The sequence below is a fragment of the Falco punctatus genome, assembly GCF_963210335.1.
Source record: "Falco punctatus genome assembly, chromosome: 2".
Taxonomy (NCBI): Eukaryota; Metazoa; Chordata; class Aves; order Falconiformes; family Falconidae; genus Falco; species Falco punctatus.
This window is the reverse complement of record NC_137581.1, coordinates 86,031,744-86,048,284: the sequence shown is the minus strand read 5'-3', so window position 1 is coordinate 86,048,284 and position 16,541 is coordinate 86,031,744. Positions and strand designations below refer to the sequence as shown.

The 16,541-nt window shown below is 34.7% G+C and overlaps 1 protein-coding gene across 13 annotated transcripts in view; it reads right to left on the bottom strand.

Moving 5' to 3' along the window:
* DMD (dystrophin) overlaps window positions 1–16,541 on the bottom strand; it is a 1,276,803-nt gene that overhangs the window by 268,153 nt on the left and 992,109 nt on the right. For all 13 annotated transcript variants that reach the window (XM_080377714.1, XM_080377711.1, XM_080377709.1 and 10 more), the window contains 2 exons: window positions 11,046–11,257; window positions 3,937–4,091 (listed from right to left, as the gene is read on the bottom strand). In XM_080377714.1, the coding sequence (XP_080233840.1) occupies window positions 3,937–4,091; window positions 11,046–11,257 (367 nt within the window). The remainder of the gene's footprint in view (window positions 1–3,936; window positions 4,092–11,045; window positions 11,258–16,541) is intronic.

Here is a 16,541-nt window from a genome sequence, read left to right as displayed (position 1 = left end):
TACCCAAGAACTTATCTCAGACCTTGCAAAATAGGTTGTCTAGACACCCAAATCCTTGCCACACCCTCTCCAGCTCACTACAACTTAAACAAATAAGGGCAACATAAATCAAATCATATATTGATTCTTCACTGCCCATATCCGGTAGTGAGGAAAAAATGTTACTTTTTATCTTTTGACTGACGCGAGTGTCCTGTATCTTGTCTCAAGAGCCAAAAAAAGGGCATCTTTAGCAGTGAAAGCTCTTTGCTCCTGTTGTGTGGCCTGAGTTCCATTGAACTTAAGCATAGGAACTGCTGGAACTGCTGGGCAATGCAAGTATTTGAGATATCTGTTAGACAGTGATGCTTTGGAGTACTAAAGAAATTTTCAGGGTACTTTATGTAATTACTGTCATAATATATGCTCTACTTAAGAAAAATCTAAGTCCCTTTTTAGCTTAATATTTAAGTTAGTGAAATTTAAACACTTTGGTGGATTTTCAGAAAAGGAACACATTTAAGCAAGTGTTTATGTTTTATATGATAATTCACATAAAATATGAGTGTCCATAAAAGGAGGGAGTAACATAATACTACCATAAAAACCATTTTTTTATATAGTAAATTTCTAATGGTTGCTTCCTTCATTGTATTTTTTTTCCTCTTGAGAGCAATTTAGTTCCTGTTAGATTTATTTTAGTTAATGCAAGCAATACAGATCGCTTTCTCCTTAATTGTCTCAGCTTAAATAATATAGTTATTCCTTGGAAAGTCAAGGCTTCTAAAGAGAAGAGGAAGAGACCTGTTTACAAGTCACTTTGGCTTTTGTCCAGCTGATCATTTCATGTGCTTTCTAGTGTATCTTTGCAGCATCAACAACAAAAAGTGAAATTAAAAAGTGGCAAGTGAAAAAAGCGAAGTAACCATCAAGTACTCATCAATGTGGCTATTAAAGGAGTTAGAATATTATGTGTTATAGTTCAATGTTATAAAACAGAACAGTAAGACAAAGGGTAAACACACAGCAATCAGCTACAAATCTACTTAAGCAAAACAAACCACAAGCTGGCAGATGTTGCCTTAATGACTGAAATACTTGCTTTGGATGAACTATTAGCAACAGGCAAAGTGGAATATCACTGCTGCTTGCCAGCCTGTTGTTTTACTAACCTAGTTCATGGAAAAGGAGGTTTCACATTTTTTACACTGATGCACAATTCTGATATAAATGGCAGGTTGGAGGAAAAGGAGTTCAAAACAATGTAAGCCACTCTTCATGTTTCTTTTTAAAAGAAATTATCCACAGAATAATTAGGCCCTTTAAATTGAGGACATGACTGAAGAAACCAAAATCTTTAGCAGAATATTTCCTCTTGCCAATCAAGATTTTATATATATATATATATATATTTATTTATTTATTTATAAACAGTGATAAAAATATTTCTAAAATACTGAACCAATATTTTATAAGGTCATTATTTGGAATATATTTCAACATCACTGTGAGGTCACTGAAACACCAGAGCACTACTTACTCATGGTCTAGATGAAAGTAATGCTCAAAGTAACATGTTTCTGGAATCACTGCATACACATCTCAGTGGAGAACTAGGCTGCTTGGAGCCTGTGACAAACAGTTCATGTGTCTCCTTTCTACTGAGTAAATATTCAAAACCATAAAGAAACCATTTGTTTTGCTCTATGCAATAACCTGAAAGCTGAAGTGTAGAGGGAGGGAAAAACAAAACAAAACAAAAAACCATCTCTGAAACAGAACAAATTGGCATTTAAGTCATAGAAAGGCCCATGGACTCCATCTTCTTTCCACAAAGCTGCTTAACAAAAGAAATCTAGGAGGTTCTTTCTAGAACTTACTCAGGAGCTGCTCCATGAGCAAAAGGCCTTGGCTACTGTTTCAAACAAACCTGAAAAATCTACAGGAGCAGAAAGTCTTCCAAGTACCATTTTTTTGCTGACTCGATGACTTAGTACATCCATATTTATCAATGTCTCACAAAAGACAGAGAAAAATGTGATACAGCCCTTAGTGAAGTTTATCAACTACTGTTTACAGCACACTCCTTTTTCAAGTTCCCAAATCATGCAGTCTTACAAAAATTATACACAAACCACTAAATTAAAAAAAAAAAATAAATAGAAGGGTAGTAAAATCATACAATCAAAAAGTAGGAAATACTAGTTTTATAGTTACCTGTTTAAGCTTAATTGTACCCTTTTGTACCTCTTAATGGGAAATGTCAGCTCAGTCACCTAAACAGCTCTCTTCTAAGACACATAACATTTACTACAGTAACTTATCTAACACAGATGTGAACAAGTTTGTGGGTTTTGGAGAAACCTGCAAGGAGTGTGTTCTGAAGACTTTGTACTCTCTGTTAGCCTAGAACTTGGCTGTGTCCGTGCAATGATGGAAATTCTCACATTTAGGCAACATTAGGCACACCTGGGGTTGTGCTTGAAGCATTAACAGATTTAAAGACCCATTCTTAGCTACAATTGCTACCTGAGCATCCACAGCAGCTACAGACATATCCTGGACTTCAGGATTAAAAAGCCATCTCACTAAGAGGCGGTTGTAGTTCTACATACAGACAAAAGCAATTTCCTAGTTATCTAGCTATTTTGAGCTACTGATTTTACCTAGTCATTGATAATAGTTTTGAACATTAGACACCCCACCTGTTTCTCAGACCACAGAAAGCAAAATATTTTTTCTTAAAAATGTGGCTCCTAATGCTAAAATGTCTACTACTGTAACAGGAGAAATGCAAGCAGATAATGGAATGTTTATACAAATTTCTCAATTCTTTTATTGCTATTGTTAACAAAAAAAAAAAAAAAAAAAAAAAAAAAAAAAAGGTGAGCTTTCAAATTATTATGTAGCTTTCTTTTTTTGGATATCCATAGCACCTCTTCTCTCACTTGAACAGGATATTAAGTCAGTAGCATGTCTGCTTCAGAAAAAATGCTGTTAAAGTGACTCATTCATATGAACATCAACTTTGTGAAAAAAATGAACTAAAAGTGTGAATATATTTCTGTAGCCATCACTGATTTAAGTAACTGCCATTATGCAAGAAAACATCCGAAATTTATTGCATATTTATTGCATTTTTAATTACTTTTAATTTATTGTATATTTAACGAAACTGACTTTTCTGGCCTTGTTCAGAGACTTTAATTAGAAACATGTTAAGATCTAATTCAGTTCTAGTTTCAGTTATAAGCTATAAAACTTAATTTAAGATCCTGATTAAACTACTTTAATTTTTACATATCTAATGTGTGATGATTTAAAACTGTTTTGCCACTATAAAGAAAGTAATTTTAGTTCTGCAGTATGTTCTGATCTTATACATTGCATATTGTATGATTCACAATGTGGTGGCAAGGTGCACAAATTACTTTTAGTATGGGAATCGATATCTAAACCAAACACTGCAATACTGTGAAATGTAATCAAGAATGTGTTCAAGGATCTAATAAAAACTTTCTTGACTAGAGATTTGCTTAAAAGGTAGAGGATAACATTTCTACTTTGAACCTGCTTCAATAGGATAGGTCTGTCATTTTCAGATTCAGTTTATGACTCAAAATCACTGTAGTGATTGTGATGTGGAGACAGTACACAGAATTGTAAACCACTTCATTTTAAATATTTAAAATATAAAACTTATCAACCGAAGTTGGTTGGCAACTGGTTACAGCAGAGAAAAATTGGCAGGAGGCAAAATTATATTTGAGAGAATTAAATGGCCTTCCAGAGATATATTTCCAAAAGATATGACAGAAGAGTTGTCATCATTCTTTCCTTTCTCATTATAATCATGTCATTTTCAAAAGTTACATCTTCTATAATCTCCAACCAAAGCTGGACAATGAATGTTAATGAAGTTTAACAACAAATCTAATAGCAGAATTTATATCATACCTCTTATTAATGGCAGCCCATGTCGCATTAATGTTATCTGTCATCAGTTCTACTTTTCTGGTGTCATCTGCTGAATAATCACGGAGCAGCTTAAGTGCCATGTCATTTGCCACATCTACATTTATTTGCCATTGTCGTATTTCTTTTGAAAATTGCTGAAGTAAAAAGAGAAACAAAAAGAATAAACCTCAGAACACCACAAAATGATCATGCACATTGTATGTTTATTACAGGAGGAGATGAACAACTTATGGCATACATATATATATATATATATAAATTCCTCAGATTTACTTGTAACTAAAGTCAGAGTCTTTCTAAATGTTTAAATTCCTTTAGTCATCAGACCATAAGACTAATTCTAATCTTTGTGAGGATCAAGCAAACAAATCCTAAATGCTGGATAAAAAATGACTTCTCAAATTGATAAACACTGATTAGATTGTTGATTATTTTTTTCTAAGACAGAAAGAGATGGATGCATTATTATGCATTATGTAAACTACCACTGTTTGTGATGTTGAATTATACTGAGATGGAAAATACTGAATAATATGTTCTGTCTAATTTTCTTTATTATACTGTGAAATAATACTGATACTTGGACAACTAATACCTGTGCTTTGACTTTTTTAAAATGCACTTTATTTTTGCAAATTGTTTATGTAATTAGTGCCATCTACTGGAACAGCACTAAATCTGCAATACAGCAAAATACTACTGGTAAAACTATCGATATCTTTATAATGATAATTTATGCTTCTTGGTATTAAGAAAGCTTTTAAATTTTGGTCATACTTTTTTTTCTCCCCCCCACCCCCACCCCTTTCATCACCTCTTTCTCCTCTCCTCTCCTCTCCTTGCTACATAAGCAAGCCAGGAAATCCACAACACTCATTCAGCCAGCAGCCAGCTTCCATGCATCTTTCCTGTTCATCTGTTTCTTGGAGCAAATTTCCATATAAATGCGCTGAAGTTGTATATTTAATCCGTTATGTGTAACAACAAAATGAAAGAGATGAAAGAGCGAAGATAATCGATGGTCTACTTGTACTTTTGTGCTAGGCAAAGACTACAACTACTCAATCAAATGAACAATGCAAGTAGAAAAAAAGATTGTATTTGTAAATAGAAACAGTAAATTGCACATAAACATAAGAAGCTACCAACAGAAAACAAACAGCAAGGTTTGCCTGTATTTATTGCTGTGTTTTAACACACAAATTGGGAAATTTATGTGAAGAAAAAATAGGGGCTTTCCCCTCTCACTCTCCCAAAGCAGTATTCCTTTTGAAATCTTGTTTTGACTTCAGATAAGAAATTCTCCATGCAAAGCAAAACTTAAATATGTAATCCCTGATTAAACAGTCTAAATACTAAAAAAAAAAAAAAATACATTTTGACTATTTTGTGCACTTACGTTTTTATCTCAGTAAGTCTGTAAGCTGATTTTGGTTAAGATTAGTACTGAAACGTACTTGATCTTTGAATGGAGTCCAGGTGAAGGTTTTTGGGGTTTTGATTTTTCCCCAAAACTCTTTGCCTGTTAAAAAGCTGCTTCAACATCTCTAGGTTCTCTCCATAATTTAAAACTGAAAGCACGTTTTTCCTCTTTCCTGGGTTATTCCTTCATGACAGGGCAGATCACTTGATTACTGTGCAGCAGATAACCTCAGATACTCAGACAGCAACCTGATTATCTGTTTTGAACAAGGGATCCTATTTTTACCAATCAGACACTAGGAAGATGCTACGAACCCCTGCTCCTGAAAACCATCTGAACATGTTATAGTTAAGCTCACTTAAGGTCAAGCTGCCTAAACAATTTTTTAGTCATTCCCCTGTATTAAGTATGGAGATGTAGTAAGGAGACGTGATTATTTTGTGGAAAACCACTACCATTACTTTGAAGAAGATACAGGCAGGATTCTTTCCTGCCAGAATTATGTGCAATAATATACAATAAATATAAAAATGTTAGTATTTAAACAAATAGAATAAAATATATAAATCCAAAAATGTATAAAATATACAGCAATTATCATTTCAGTTTTGTAGACCTTTTATAGCAAGTATCCATTCTACATTTAAGTCTATCCACCTTTATTATGCTTTACCTTTTTTTTGTTTAACATTATGCATGCATATAGCTACTTTTTTCCAGCCAAAGAATCACAGCAGATCAACTGTTCACTGCATTACGTAGAAAAGTTACCATAACATATTTTCTGCATTGTAAATTAATAGCCTGTAAACTTTACTTTAAAAATAAGTTATTTTTGCTCACTCCTATGTGAATATAAATCACCTTATCAAATCTTCCAAACTCAGTTTTATAACAAAAATATGGAAAGATCCATTACAAGGTTATTTCCAAAAGTGGTGTTCTCATCATTAACTTCATCATTAATCCATTAATTTCCTGACAATAAAACACTGGATCATCACTGGGGGAAAAAATGATGACTAGAGAGAGCTTTGCCAACAGAAACAATCTGTATCGTATACTTTATTGGAAATTGGTATGCAATTTTTCAATAATTTTAAGGAATGCATGCCTGCCTTCAACTTTGCTTTGTGCACATACACCAAGAACAAAATAGTGTGGTAGATGTTTTAACTATCTGTCCCACCACAGGCCAGTTTAAGTCCTATTTTGCATGACTATAATGAATATTTTACAATTAAACCCTTGGCATTGGTGGTGGGGTTTGGTTGTTTTCCTTTTTTTTCTCTTTTCCTTTTTGTATTTTTAGCTCTCATTGATCTTTTAACTACTCAAAGACACATTCAGGGTTTTTTTAAAGGAAAAAGCTTCATTAATTTAATTTTGACTTTTTTTTAAGCATTCTCTTTGTTTTGTCTGTGTCATCAGTGGAATTTGCTGAGTTTATTAAAAGGCTTAAAGAATTAAGGCTGTGAATTTATCATGTTACTTAGTATATATTTCTTTTTAATTTTTAATTAGAAAACACTGGTTGAACTTACTAAGAAGAAAGTCTTTGTAATTAAGGATCCTTGATTAAAAACAAGTAAGTAAATTAGAGCTGGGTTTTCTTCTATCCCAGGATTGCCCAGTGGAACAAAATAAATGATGCATAGAAGTTAAAATATAGCAATATTTATGTACAGTATCATCCAATTCTAAGCATGCGAATTCCCGCACTGAGCAGGTATATACGTTACAAATCTGGGAAATCAGGCTTTCTGTCCTTTTACTGTATGTCTAGGGCATGTTTTATCGATACACTTAAAAGATTTTTTTTTTTTAAATCAAGGAATTCTATTTCAGTGTCTGCATCGTAGCCAATAACATTAACTTAATTATTAATTGTTTTGCTAAAATCAAAGCAGTACGCTGTCAGTCCTGGAATAATAAAAATCCACAAGATGCTGAGACTGTACTTCATCTTATATTGGTACACAGGGAGTGGCAACAGAGTACCTAGTAAGCTTTCCCCCTGCAAGAAGATGACAAAGGCAAGCAAGCTAGCCTCAGGCTTATCCACAAATCCAGGACATAAAATTCAGCCCCCAGGCTATGCCAGTGGAAGGCTGCCTGGCCTTTTGAGACCCAACAGAGCAGGGGATGTAATCCGGCTGCTATTTCATTTCCTATTTAGATGATCAGAAATAGGTGGTCAAGGAAGGAAAGGAAGGAAGCCTTGCCTCCACCCTTCCTTCTCTTTGGCCATACCAGCTAAAATGGTACAGAGGAAGAGATGCCTCACTAGTTCTTACCAAAATAAGGAGCCAAGGAGTGAATGGACACTCCTAGCAGGTTCAGGGTTTTTAATGTAAGCTCAGTTTCATTTTAAAAATAGACCAATTTTACACAACCTTATGTTCAGATGACTTGGGGACAAAAAGGAGCCAAAGTGTGACTATGTACTATTTATACACCTTTAACCTTCAGCCTGCTGAGGTAACCATCTGCAGTCATCACTTAATAAACAATAACAAACAGGGCTTTAAAGGGCAAAGGCTGTCAATGGCCAGAATGCCATATACTGACGCTCCGTACCTAACCCCAGTACTTAGAACTCAGTTCTTAAATACCAAACTAAAAAAAAAAAAAAAAAAAAAAAAAGAAAGGTATAAAAATTAGCTCTGAATTAATTTCTGATTCAAAGGAATAATATTTTTAATTATCAGCTGTATGGTACCTGGTTACTTTTCTTTTAAATGTCAGAAACAAATGTGTCAAATTCTATTAAAAACATCACTGACCAAATACAAGCCTGTTATAGATTTTTTTTTTTTTATGGTGACATTATAACAAAATAAATAATCAAAAGACTTGTATTGCTGAGCTTACCACTTACTTGTATGTAAGGATGCACTATCAGAAAAGCATTAACACGAGCACTGATAAAAAGTTCATCTAGAGCTGAGGGGATCTTTTGCATTGACTCAGCTGTCTTTAGGCAAACCTTTAACGAACAAATCAGAATACTTGGTGACTACTTTCTCACAGCAAGCTGTGTTGAAATACAAAGCTGGCAAAATGAGTATGTTTGAAGAATCTATTTAAGACTCAGACTGACCCCTCTTTCCGTTAACACAAATGAATAGAAATGACAGCTTTATTTTCATCAGTGTAACAGCAAGCCAAGAGACAGCATACTTATTCTGCATATTCAGGGGACAACATCAAAATATGTGTTTGGCACATAAGCCTAGAAAGCCTTTATTTTGAGGACTTGGTGTATTTCTAGGTCCTTTAGTTTAGATAATGTTATACTAAAGAAATCGAAAGCTTCTAAACCCAAAGAAGATTTCCATTTTCCTTAGGATTCACGACCCCTTATCTCAAGCATGAACACAACAGATGATGCTGTCACATCTGAGAAGCTTTCATGAGGGATTTGACACAATAGGAATTACTGGCAGACAAAGATAATTCCTCTAGGAAGGCTGGCACAAAAGAAATTAGAAAAAAGAAAAGGAAAAGACACACATTCCCTCCCATTCTTTAAGACAGAGGTGAATTTCTTCTGGACTTGAAGGAGAAAGGCTAAGCAAAATCAACCAAATGAAAGTAAACAGCCCTGGAACACTAGAGATTGTTGATGTTCATATCATGAGGGCACAGCAAATTCAGATAGATTAGCTGTGACACTGAAATTATAGTTATAGACCAATGTTTGTAACTTGACACAATACGTCACATTGAATCCAGGCTGCAATGGTGACGGCTGAAGATACTGGTAGCCCAACTGCTTCATCTCTTTTAAAGGAGTGAAAAGAACTTGCAGGTATCCTTTCAAAAATTCTGCTTATACATAGAGATACATTATATGAACAAGTATACTAGTGTGCTTTCTCTATAACTTGGATGGAGGAGGAGAAGGGGATATTCTTATTTCTCTCCTTGGACCATGTTGATCCAAAAAGCCCATTTTTTTTCCAAAAAGCATTCACTCTTAGATGAACCTCATCTAAATTTCATACATTCTTGTAAAAAAGTGGACATAAAATTCATTTCTAAAACTATATTTGCAATTATTTTCCTAGTTACATAATTTGTGTTCAAGACATAAGAGACTCCAACACGATGACATAAGACTGTGTTTGCACAGAGTGGGGTTTTTTTTGTTAATTGAGTCTTTGCAGAGCTGGAACATTGACTTTGTTGAAGTTGGTTTGTGTTTCTTTTAAACCATACACTGGGCAGAAGCCAGAACTCTCTCTGCAGAAAGACAGTGACAAATGGGAGTCTTCTACACTGAATGACAGTAGTATACTAATGTATTAGAAAGAGTTATAGATTATGTAAGTGATTGCCCTTGTTTACTATAATCCCCACTTCCCAAGCAATGACCCTTACAGTATAATCTTAAATGAGAAAACTTAACCCCATCTCAGTCTTGAAACAATGGCTTAATGAACGTTTTAATGCATTTCACAGGCAAGTGGGGGGCAGGTGGGAAGGGAGGGGGGCAAGGAGTGAAAAGCCCAACAGATTTTGTTGTTTATTTCTGAGTATCAGAAAGGCAATGACTAACTGATGATGGAGATAGCTGAAGACCAAACATGCTGTTATACAGATACTTCCTCTGGTGGCAAAACCAGTCGATGAGGACCTCACCCCCCTATTCTCCACTGCAGTTCATTACCATTCAGATATGCAAATAAGGCTGATCTAAGTCTGCAAACTTTAACCAAACAGCTGAGTGGTAGGAGTTAAAAAAAAAAATAAAAATCTGGTGAGCAGGAGAGGAAAACATATCAGAAAATACTTGTGTAACTATTCTCCCAAATAACTAAAACGTAACTTTCCATTAATGTGGAGGCAGGACTCACTTTAAAAGGCTGATCAACTGGTTGGTTTCAATCTTGTTTTTCTCCAACCAGAAAATGAGATATTATTAATCTGAAACAGCTGTTCTCAAAATTTATTCATGAAGAATGTCACCAAAGTATGACTATTTCCATAACAAGAAACTTAAAACCTGATGCAAAAGTTAGGGCATATTTACATTGCTACTTGAGGTATAGCTCAACTACGTAAGTTAACTGAGCTGTGCATTTTAGCATCTAGAATGTGACATGCGTGCTGAAATCACAAGAGCAGCCATTTCAGGTTTTTTGCAGTTAATAACCCTGTCAAGGCTGAACCCAGTGAGATTATCTTGTGGCAAATCTAAAATGTTTGATTTTCAAAGTATCTCCACATAGTTTGTTATAGTTTGGTTTTGTTGGTTTTTTTTTTTTTTTTTTTTTCCTTAAGTAGTTCCAGACAAGCTATACAGCTTCATTATCAGTGCAGACAGACATATCAATACCACATAATTTCCCAGGCTGCAGTACCAGTGCAGCTGAGGCTGTTGTACAGAAAAGATTAAAAATACTTGAGCTGAAAAGGTAGGTATCCTTCCTGCCAGATCAGCCAGCTATTCTTTATGACTGATAAATTAAGACCAAATTCATTCAAGAATTATGTGACACACATTTTAGACTTTGTAAATTAATTTCTTTCTAATTTTTTTTGTGGGAAATAAGGGACAAAGAGGTTGTTCTCAGTGTTGGCTGTCCAATAGTTAGAGGACACTTTCTTTAACAATCTAATTAACTCAGGCAGAAATAGTTTAATTCTCAGTAGTGACCTTTAGCTCAGTATTCTGCTTTTTCAGAGCTTCCACAGTGTAGGAAATTTCTTTCCACGACTCAAGCTTAGCTTTTGCTTTTTCAAGAACCTGCTCAGCTTCTTGTTTAGCTTCTAGCCACTGTGTTGAATCCTTTAGCATGTCATGAAGCTGCTGTCTCCGGCTTTGGAGGTGTCCATGCACTTCATCCCACTGGCTCTGTATCTTTTCAACTGGTGAAACACAAAGGAAAAACAAAAGCTGAGTCACTTATAAGATTTTTCTTTCTTTCTTTTTAAGGGATTTAAAAAATAATATTTAAATGTTTCTAGAACTGACTATCTTGGAGAGCTGTTGTACTTTTAAGCTGCAATTAAACTAAGTTTAGTTTAACAAAGAAGAACAGATAAACTGTTCTGGTCACACAGTATGACATTATGGTACACAGCACGTGTTTCGATGCATATGCAGCCAGAAATGCCAGGTTCATGCCTCAAAAAGCATTATGAAACAGGATCACATATAAGAAAAAGCATCAGCAATAGTCTGTCTTTCTTACCAAACCACCACAAGGTTTAATATTTTCTGAAGAACAAGTTCTCTAGGGAATTCAGTAGTACTAGTTAAAGATTTATTGGAAGATATAATTAATGGCTATACTTGCTTATTTTATTAAGGCAAATGTTAGCAGACTGCAAAGGCTAAAAATCTTTCTTATATGTTCATGTTAATTTTAAAATAATTATTAGATTTATCCACTATTTGAAAGAAATGTGATTTGTGGGAACTTAATAATCACTAAAATCACTGATAATAAGGGTTGGCTAGCATCCAGTATCAGACTCATCCATAGTAGCATAAAAACATCAGGACACCAAGTCATCCAAGCCATTGCAGTTTGACAAAAAATACCTCAAAAACAAACAAAAAAACCCCAAAACTCCACAAACAATAAGATCTGTATACTGCATGAACAAATCATATTTTTTTATTTTTTATTTTTTTAATTCCCTGAGGTTAGTCAGCACAAACTACATTCTCAATATCTTCTTGGAGACTACCTCACAACACTGAAAATTCACAGGCTTTCTAGTGAGAGGAACAGAGATTCCTGGAGTACTCGGAAATCAACTGAGATTATCATCCAGCTGTAGTTCCAATGCTGCATCCCTCACTGCAGGGCTGATTCCAGAATGGTGCAGGCTAAAGACTAAAGGGATGAGAAATGCTTCAGCAGGGAAAGGAGACTTCTACCTATCAGTGCTTTTCCTTCTTCCAGACTTTCTACGAACTCTGCTGAGGTTTAGCGGAAGAGAAGAAAACCTTTCAGCAACCCCTGCTTAAGCCTAGGGAGAAAAACTGTAAGTGCACATAGCAGCATGTTTAAGTCAAAGGAACTGAAGAAACAGAACTGGAAAACAGAAAGCACAATCAAAGCGAAGCAACGATAGCCTAAGGCCCTAATACTTAAATTTAATCTGAAGCAACTCTAACCCCTCATTTTAGAAAGCTGTATACTAAGGTCACAAAAGAACAGCTCATTTTTGTGCCCTAGCTGGATGAGGGTTTCTGATGTAAGCTTTGGGATATACTGGAAACAACAAAGAGACTATGGCCTACTGGAAGGGTGAAAACCAGAAGTGTTCCTGAATGGCTCCAGTAAAATCTTTGTGCTATGGCTACAACACGTGGCTCCAGGGTTGTGCTGGAGGTCTGAAGGACAAAGACTGCCCAAACATTTTCCACAGTGTTGCTGGCATATGGGCAATACCATAATGCCACCTATTTCTTGCAAATAACTACTGTAGCTCCTTCCCCCTTAGTCTCAGAGACATTCAGTGTGTTACTTTGTGATTCCTGGCAACTCGGAGATTTTGGTACATAGCTGATAAAAGTATAGTAGCTTGTTTATGTCAGCTGCCCATGAAAAAAAAATTTAAAAAAATCCATCTATTTTTGTTTTATTGTACATTTATTTGTTTGTTGGTATGGTTTGGGGCTTTTTTGGGGGGGAAGGGGGGGCAGGGATTAAGAAATGAATGAAAACACTGTTGTAGAACTGTTTCAAAAGAAAACTGAGTCTACAACACTATTAATTCTTCATATTAGCTGCTTTTAACAATAAATGTTGATATTTCTTATCAACAAAAGTAAAAATATTTATAGATGGATCTGTTCCATAATGTCTCAAGAGGTTTGTATCTAACTAAGACATATTAACAGTCTTTCTGTAGGGGTTGTGGTTTTATCGGCAAGACTGAGTTTTTCATCACATACCACAGTCCTGAGATTCTATGATGACCAATTCTGCCACCCAAGAGGGGAATGGGGCTGCACAATGAAGGCTGTATTCGGGACATCTCAGGAGACCATTTACACAACTGACTATGAATACACAAGCTCCAAATCTATGAAACACATTTCCTCATGAAGATGCTTGGGTTATCTCCCTCAAAAAAAGGAAAAGAAAAGCTTCTGACATGGACACTTGAAAAATAATACGCATAACAGTTTTGCTTTATTACAGATTGGAATTGAAGGGTTCAGGAAGTTACTAGGTAATCTAAACAAAGAAAAGAAATTTTAAAAAAAAAAGTTTTCTAGAACCAATGAGTGATAAATCCTACCTAACAAAACACCTCAGTTGGAGATAAACACACCATGACATTTACATAATTAATTAATAGCCTTTCTGAGCTAGAATATACCAAACAAAGCAGTACTATAAAAGACAAAATATGTAGAGAAAATTTATTAGAGGCCTTTATAATTATGACAACATTATTTAGTTTAAGGTAACATAAAAACCTCTTCGTTACTCTAAGTTTACATCTTCTGAATGATGCTCCCATTTGAAGGCAGACTATTGACTGGTTTTTGAACAACAAAAAAACCCTAAGCCTCTAAAGCTTAAAATATGAGAATTCACTTTCAAAATGTACTGAAAACCACAGTGTAAATCCGTGTTCCTGTGGGTCCTCTTTAGTGGGATGTTTCCCACAAAAGGAAAGGTGAATACCTCTTCCAGATTTACACCAAACAAAAAAATTCAGAAAATCCAGTTTGAGTGTATAACTGTGTTGGAACGGATTCCAGCAACCTGCAAATTCCTCATCTGCAGCTAATGAGTTACTGACTACAAATGAAAATTATTAAATAAAACTATTAAATAATGTTGTTGGACAGTAGAAGATAATTTTTAAAGTATTCTGAACATCACAGGAGTTTTGTGCAAGGCACTGGAACATACAAAAGGCTTTCTTTGACTCAGTACTAACAGAAATAGGTTTATGAAAATATGTAAGAGTGTTTTATAAAATAGCAATGAAGAATCTTAGTACAAAGTTCTTTTAGACTAACATTCTGCTTATAGCCTTGAAAGGGTTATTTCTGCTGTCAGGACTTTACAAAATCCTTAAGGTTACAAGGAACAGATGGGATTTAGCATAGAGAAAATTAATTTCTTCCAAAGTCTAATCACCCTTGCCTGGAAACAGGAACACAACCCTAGAAATAAGAAATAGAGTTCCAAAACCAGAAAAATAAAAGAATCAATGGCATATGAAGCAATTGTTCCAGAAAAGGATTTGCCTGGGTTTTGGAGAACTAAGGTAAAAATTTAATCAGCATTTCCTACGTTGAATTTAAGGCTTTCAATAAGCAATATTCAATATTTTTTTTAAAAAATACATAAAGTAAAACCAGACAAAAGGCTATCACAAATATTATAAAATATCCTGAAATCTAAGAACATGTAATGTGGCTAAAAAAGTAAGCTTTGCCAGGAAAAAGTAATGTCATTGTCCTTACTGCACTCTGGACTATAATAGCATATTACCGAGATCAGACTCTGATCTGTATCTTTTATATACCATTGCACCTGCATACTGTGACTATTATGCATTGAAAAAACCTAGATACACAGAACAAACAGGGCTCCATGTGCACTACTAATATCACTGAAGCAGAGGAATTTAAAATAATTCGTAACAATGAAAGAAGCCTTTTTTTCCCCATCGTTAAGTATTTTCTGAAGCACCTCATTTTACATTGTTCATTACAGCCAAGTCCTGTTCCTTCTCCATTTTGAAGTCTAATCTCTTTTTTAATGCGGCACTCCCTCTTTGCATACAATTTTCTTCCTTCCCCCCAGATTTTTCAACAGCACAGTATCTTTATTGTAAGAATCAGTATTTAAAATCTTCTCAAGAGAATTCTTAATTATTCAGTACAGAATTTATTTACTAACCAATCTGCAAAGGGGCAATCTGGAAAAAAAGGACAACATTTTCTATTTAGACGTGAGGCAAAGAAATAATTTAAAATAATTTTATCAATACACATGGCTATTAACTAATTTTATTTGAATGCAAAATCCCCCAAATGTTTGACAATTAACAAATCTAAACAGAGTATCAGAAAAACAAAATATAAGTTATTTCCTGAAGCAAAACCCAAATCTCATCCATTTCCTAATCACAGTACTCCAGGCAGAAGTCCTCATTGTACAGAATTTACACAACTTTTGTGCTTGCTTACTGGAAAGTGCCCCAGCATGGCTCCAACCACTCCCAGTTCAACACTGAACTCCCAAATAAATAAATTAGGGCATGTGAGATTCTATCAGTATGTAATTTCAAGGTTTCTATTCAATATCTTTTTTTCATCACTACTACTCACTAGCTGTTCAATAGTGATTATACCACTAAGATGGAGAAAAGAAATTCTGTTGAACTGACTGCAGATTTTGTAAGTTATTAGAAGCAATAACAAAGCTGAAAAGCTCATTTAAAGCAATCAAATACCTGGTAACTATTGTTCAGTCTGGTTATCATTGATTTAGTGCATTGAGGAAAGAACAACCTCAGTGAAGGAGACTGCTGGCTTAAGATTTGTTTATTGAAAAAAAAATTCTTAACTTTTTTTTGTACATTAACAAACCTCTTTGTTGAGAGTTCATATCATTGATAAGATAAATTTAACTGTCTTCACAGACAGAGTTTACTCTCTGCTGTTTATAATATAACAGCAGTGGAAACATCAGAAAAGGAGTCTGAAACAGGAGAAATAATGTTCATGTTACTATAAGTTATATTTAGCCTATAGCCTATGCAAAGGTGAAAAAAGCAATCATTCCATGCCACTTTGATAAGTACATCAAATCCAGTACACACTCCAAAAAAAGTGAACAATTAAATGGTTAGCAATAAAATTTACAATGTAGAAAACCTCCCCTTTCCTCATCCAACAAAGTATCTAAACTGCCCTTATTTTGCTCTGTAGGAAAAGTGTTTTTCAAAAACATTACTGTCAATATATCAACATTTTCCTACAAAATGATTCCTTCACTGTTGGTTCATAAGCTTGAAGACCAGAGGGACTAATGCAATCTGACCTGCTGCAGAATAGCACTGGAGAACAGCAGAATTACAGACAGTTATAATTCATATTACCAAAAGAAGCTGCTGATGCACTGATACTCCTTAGCTGAAAAATGAAAATCACTTTATATGCATT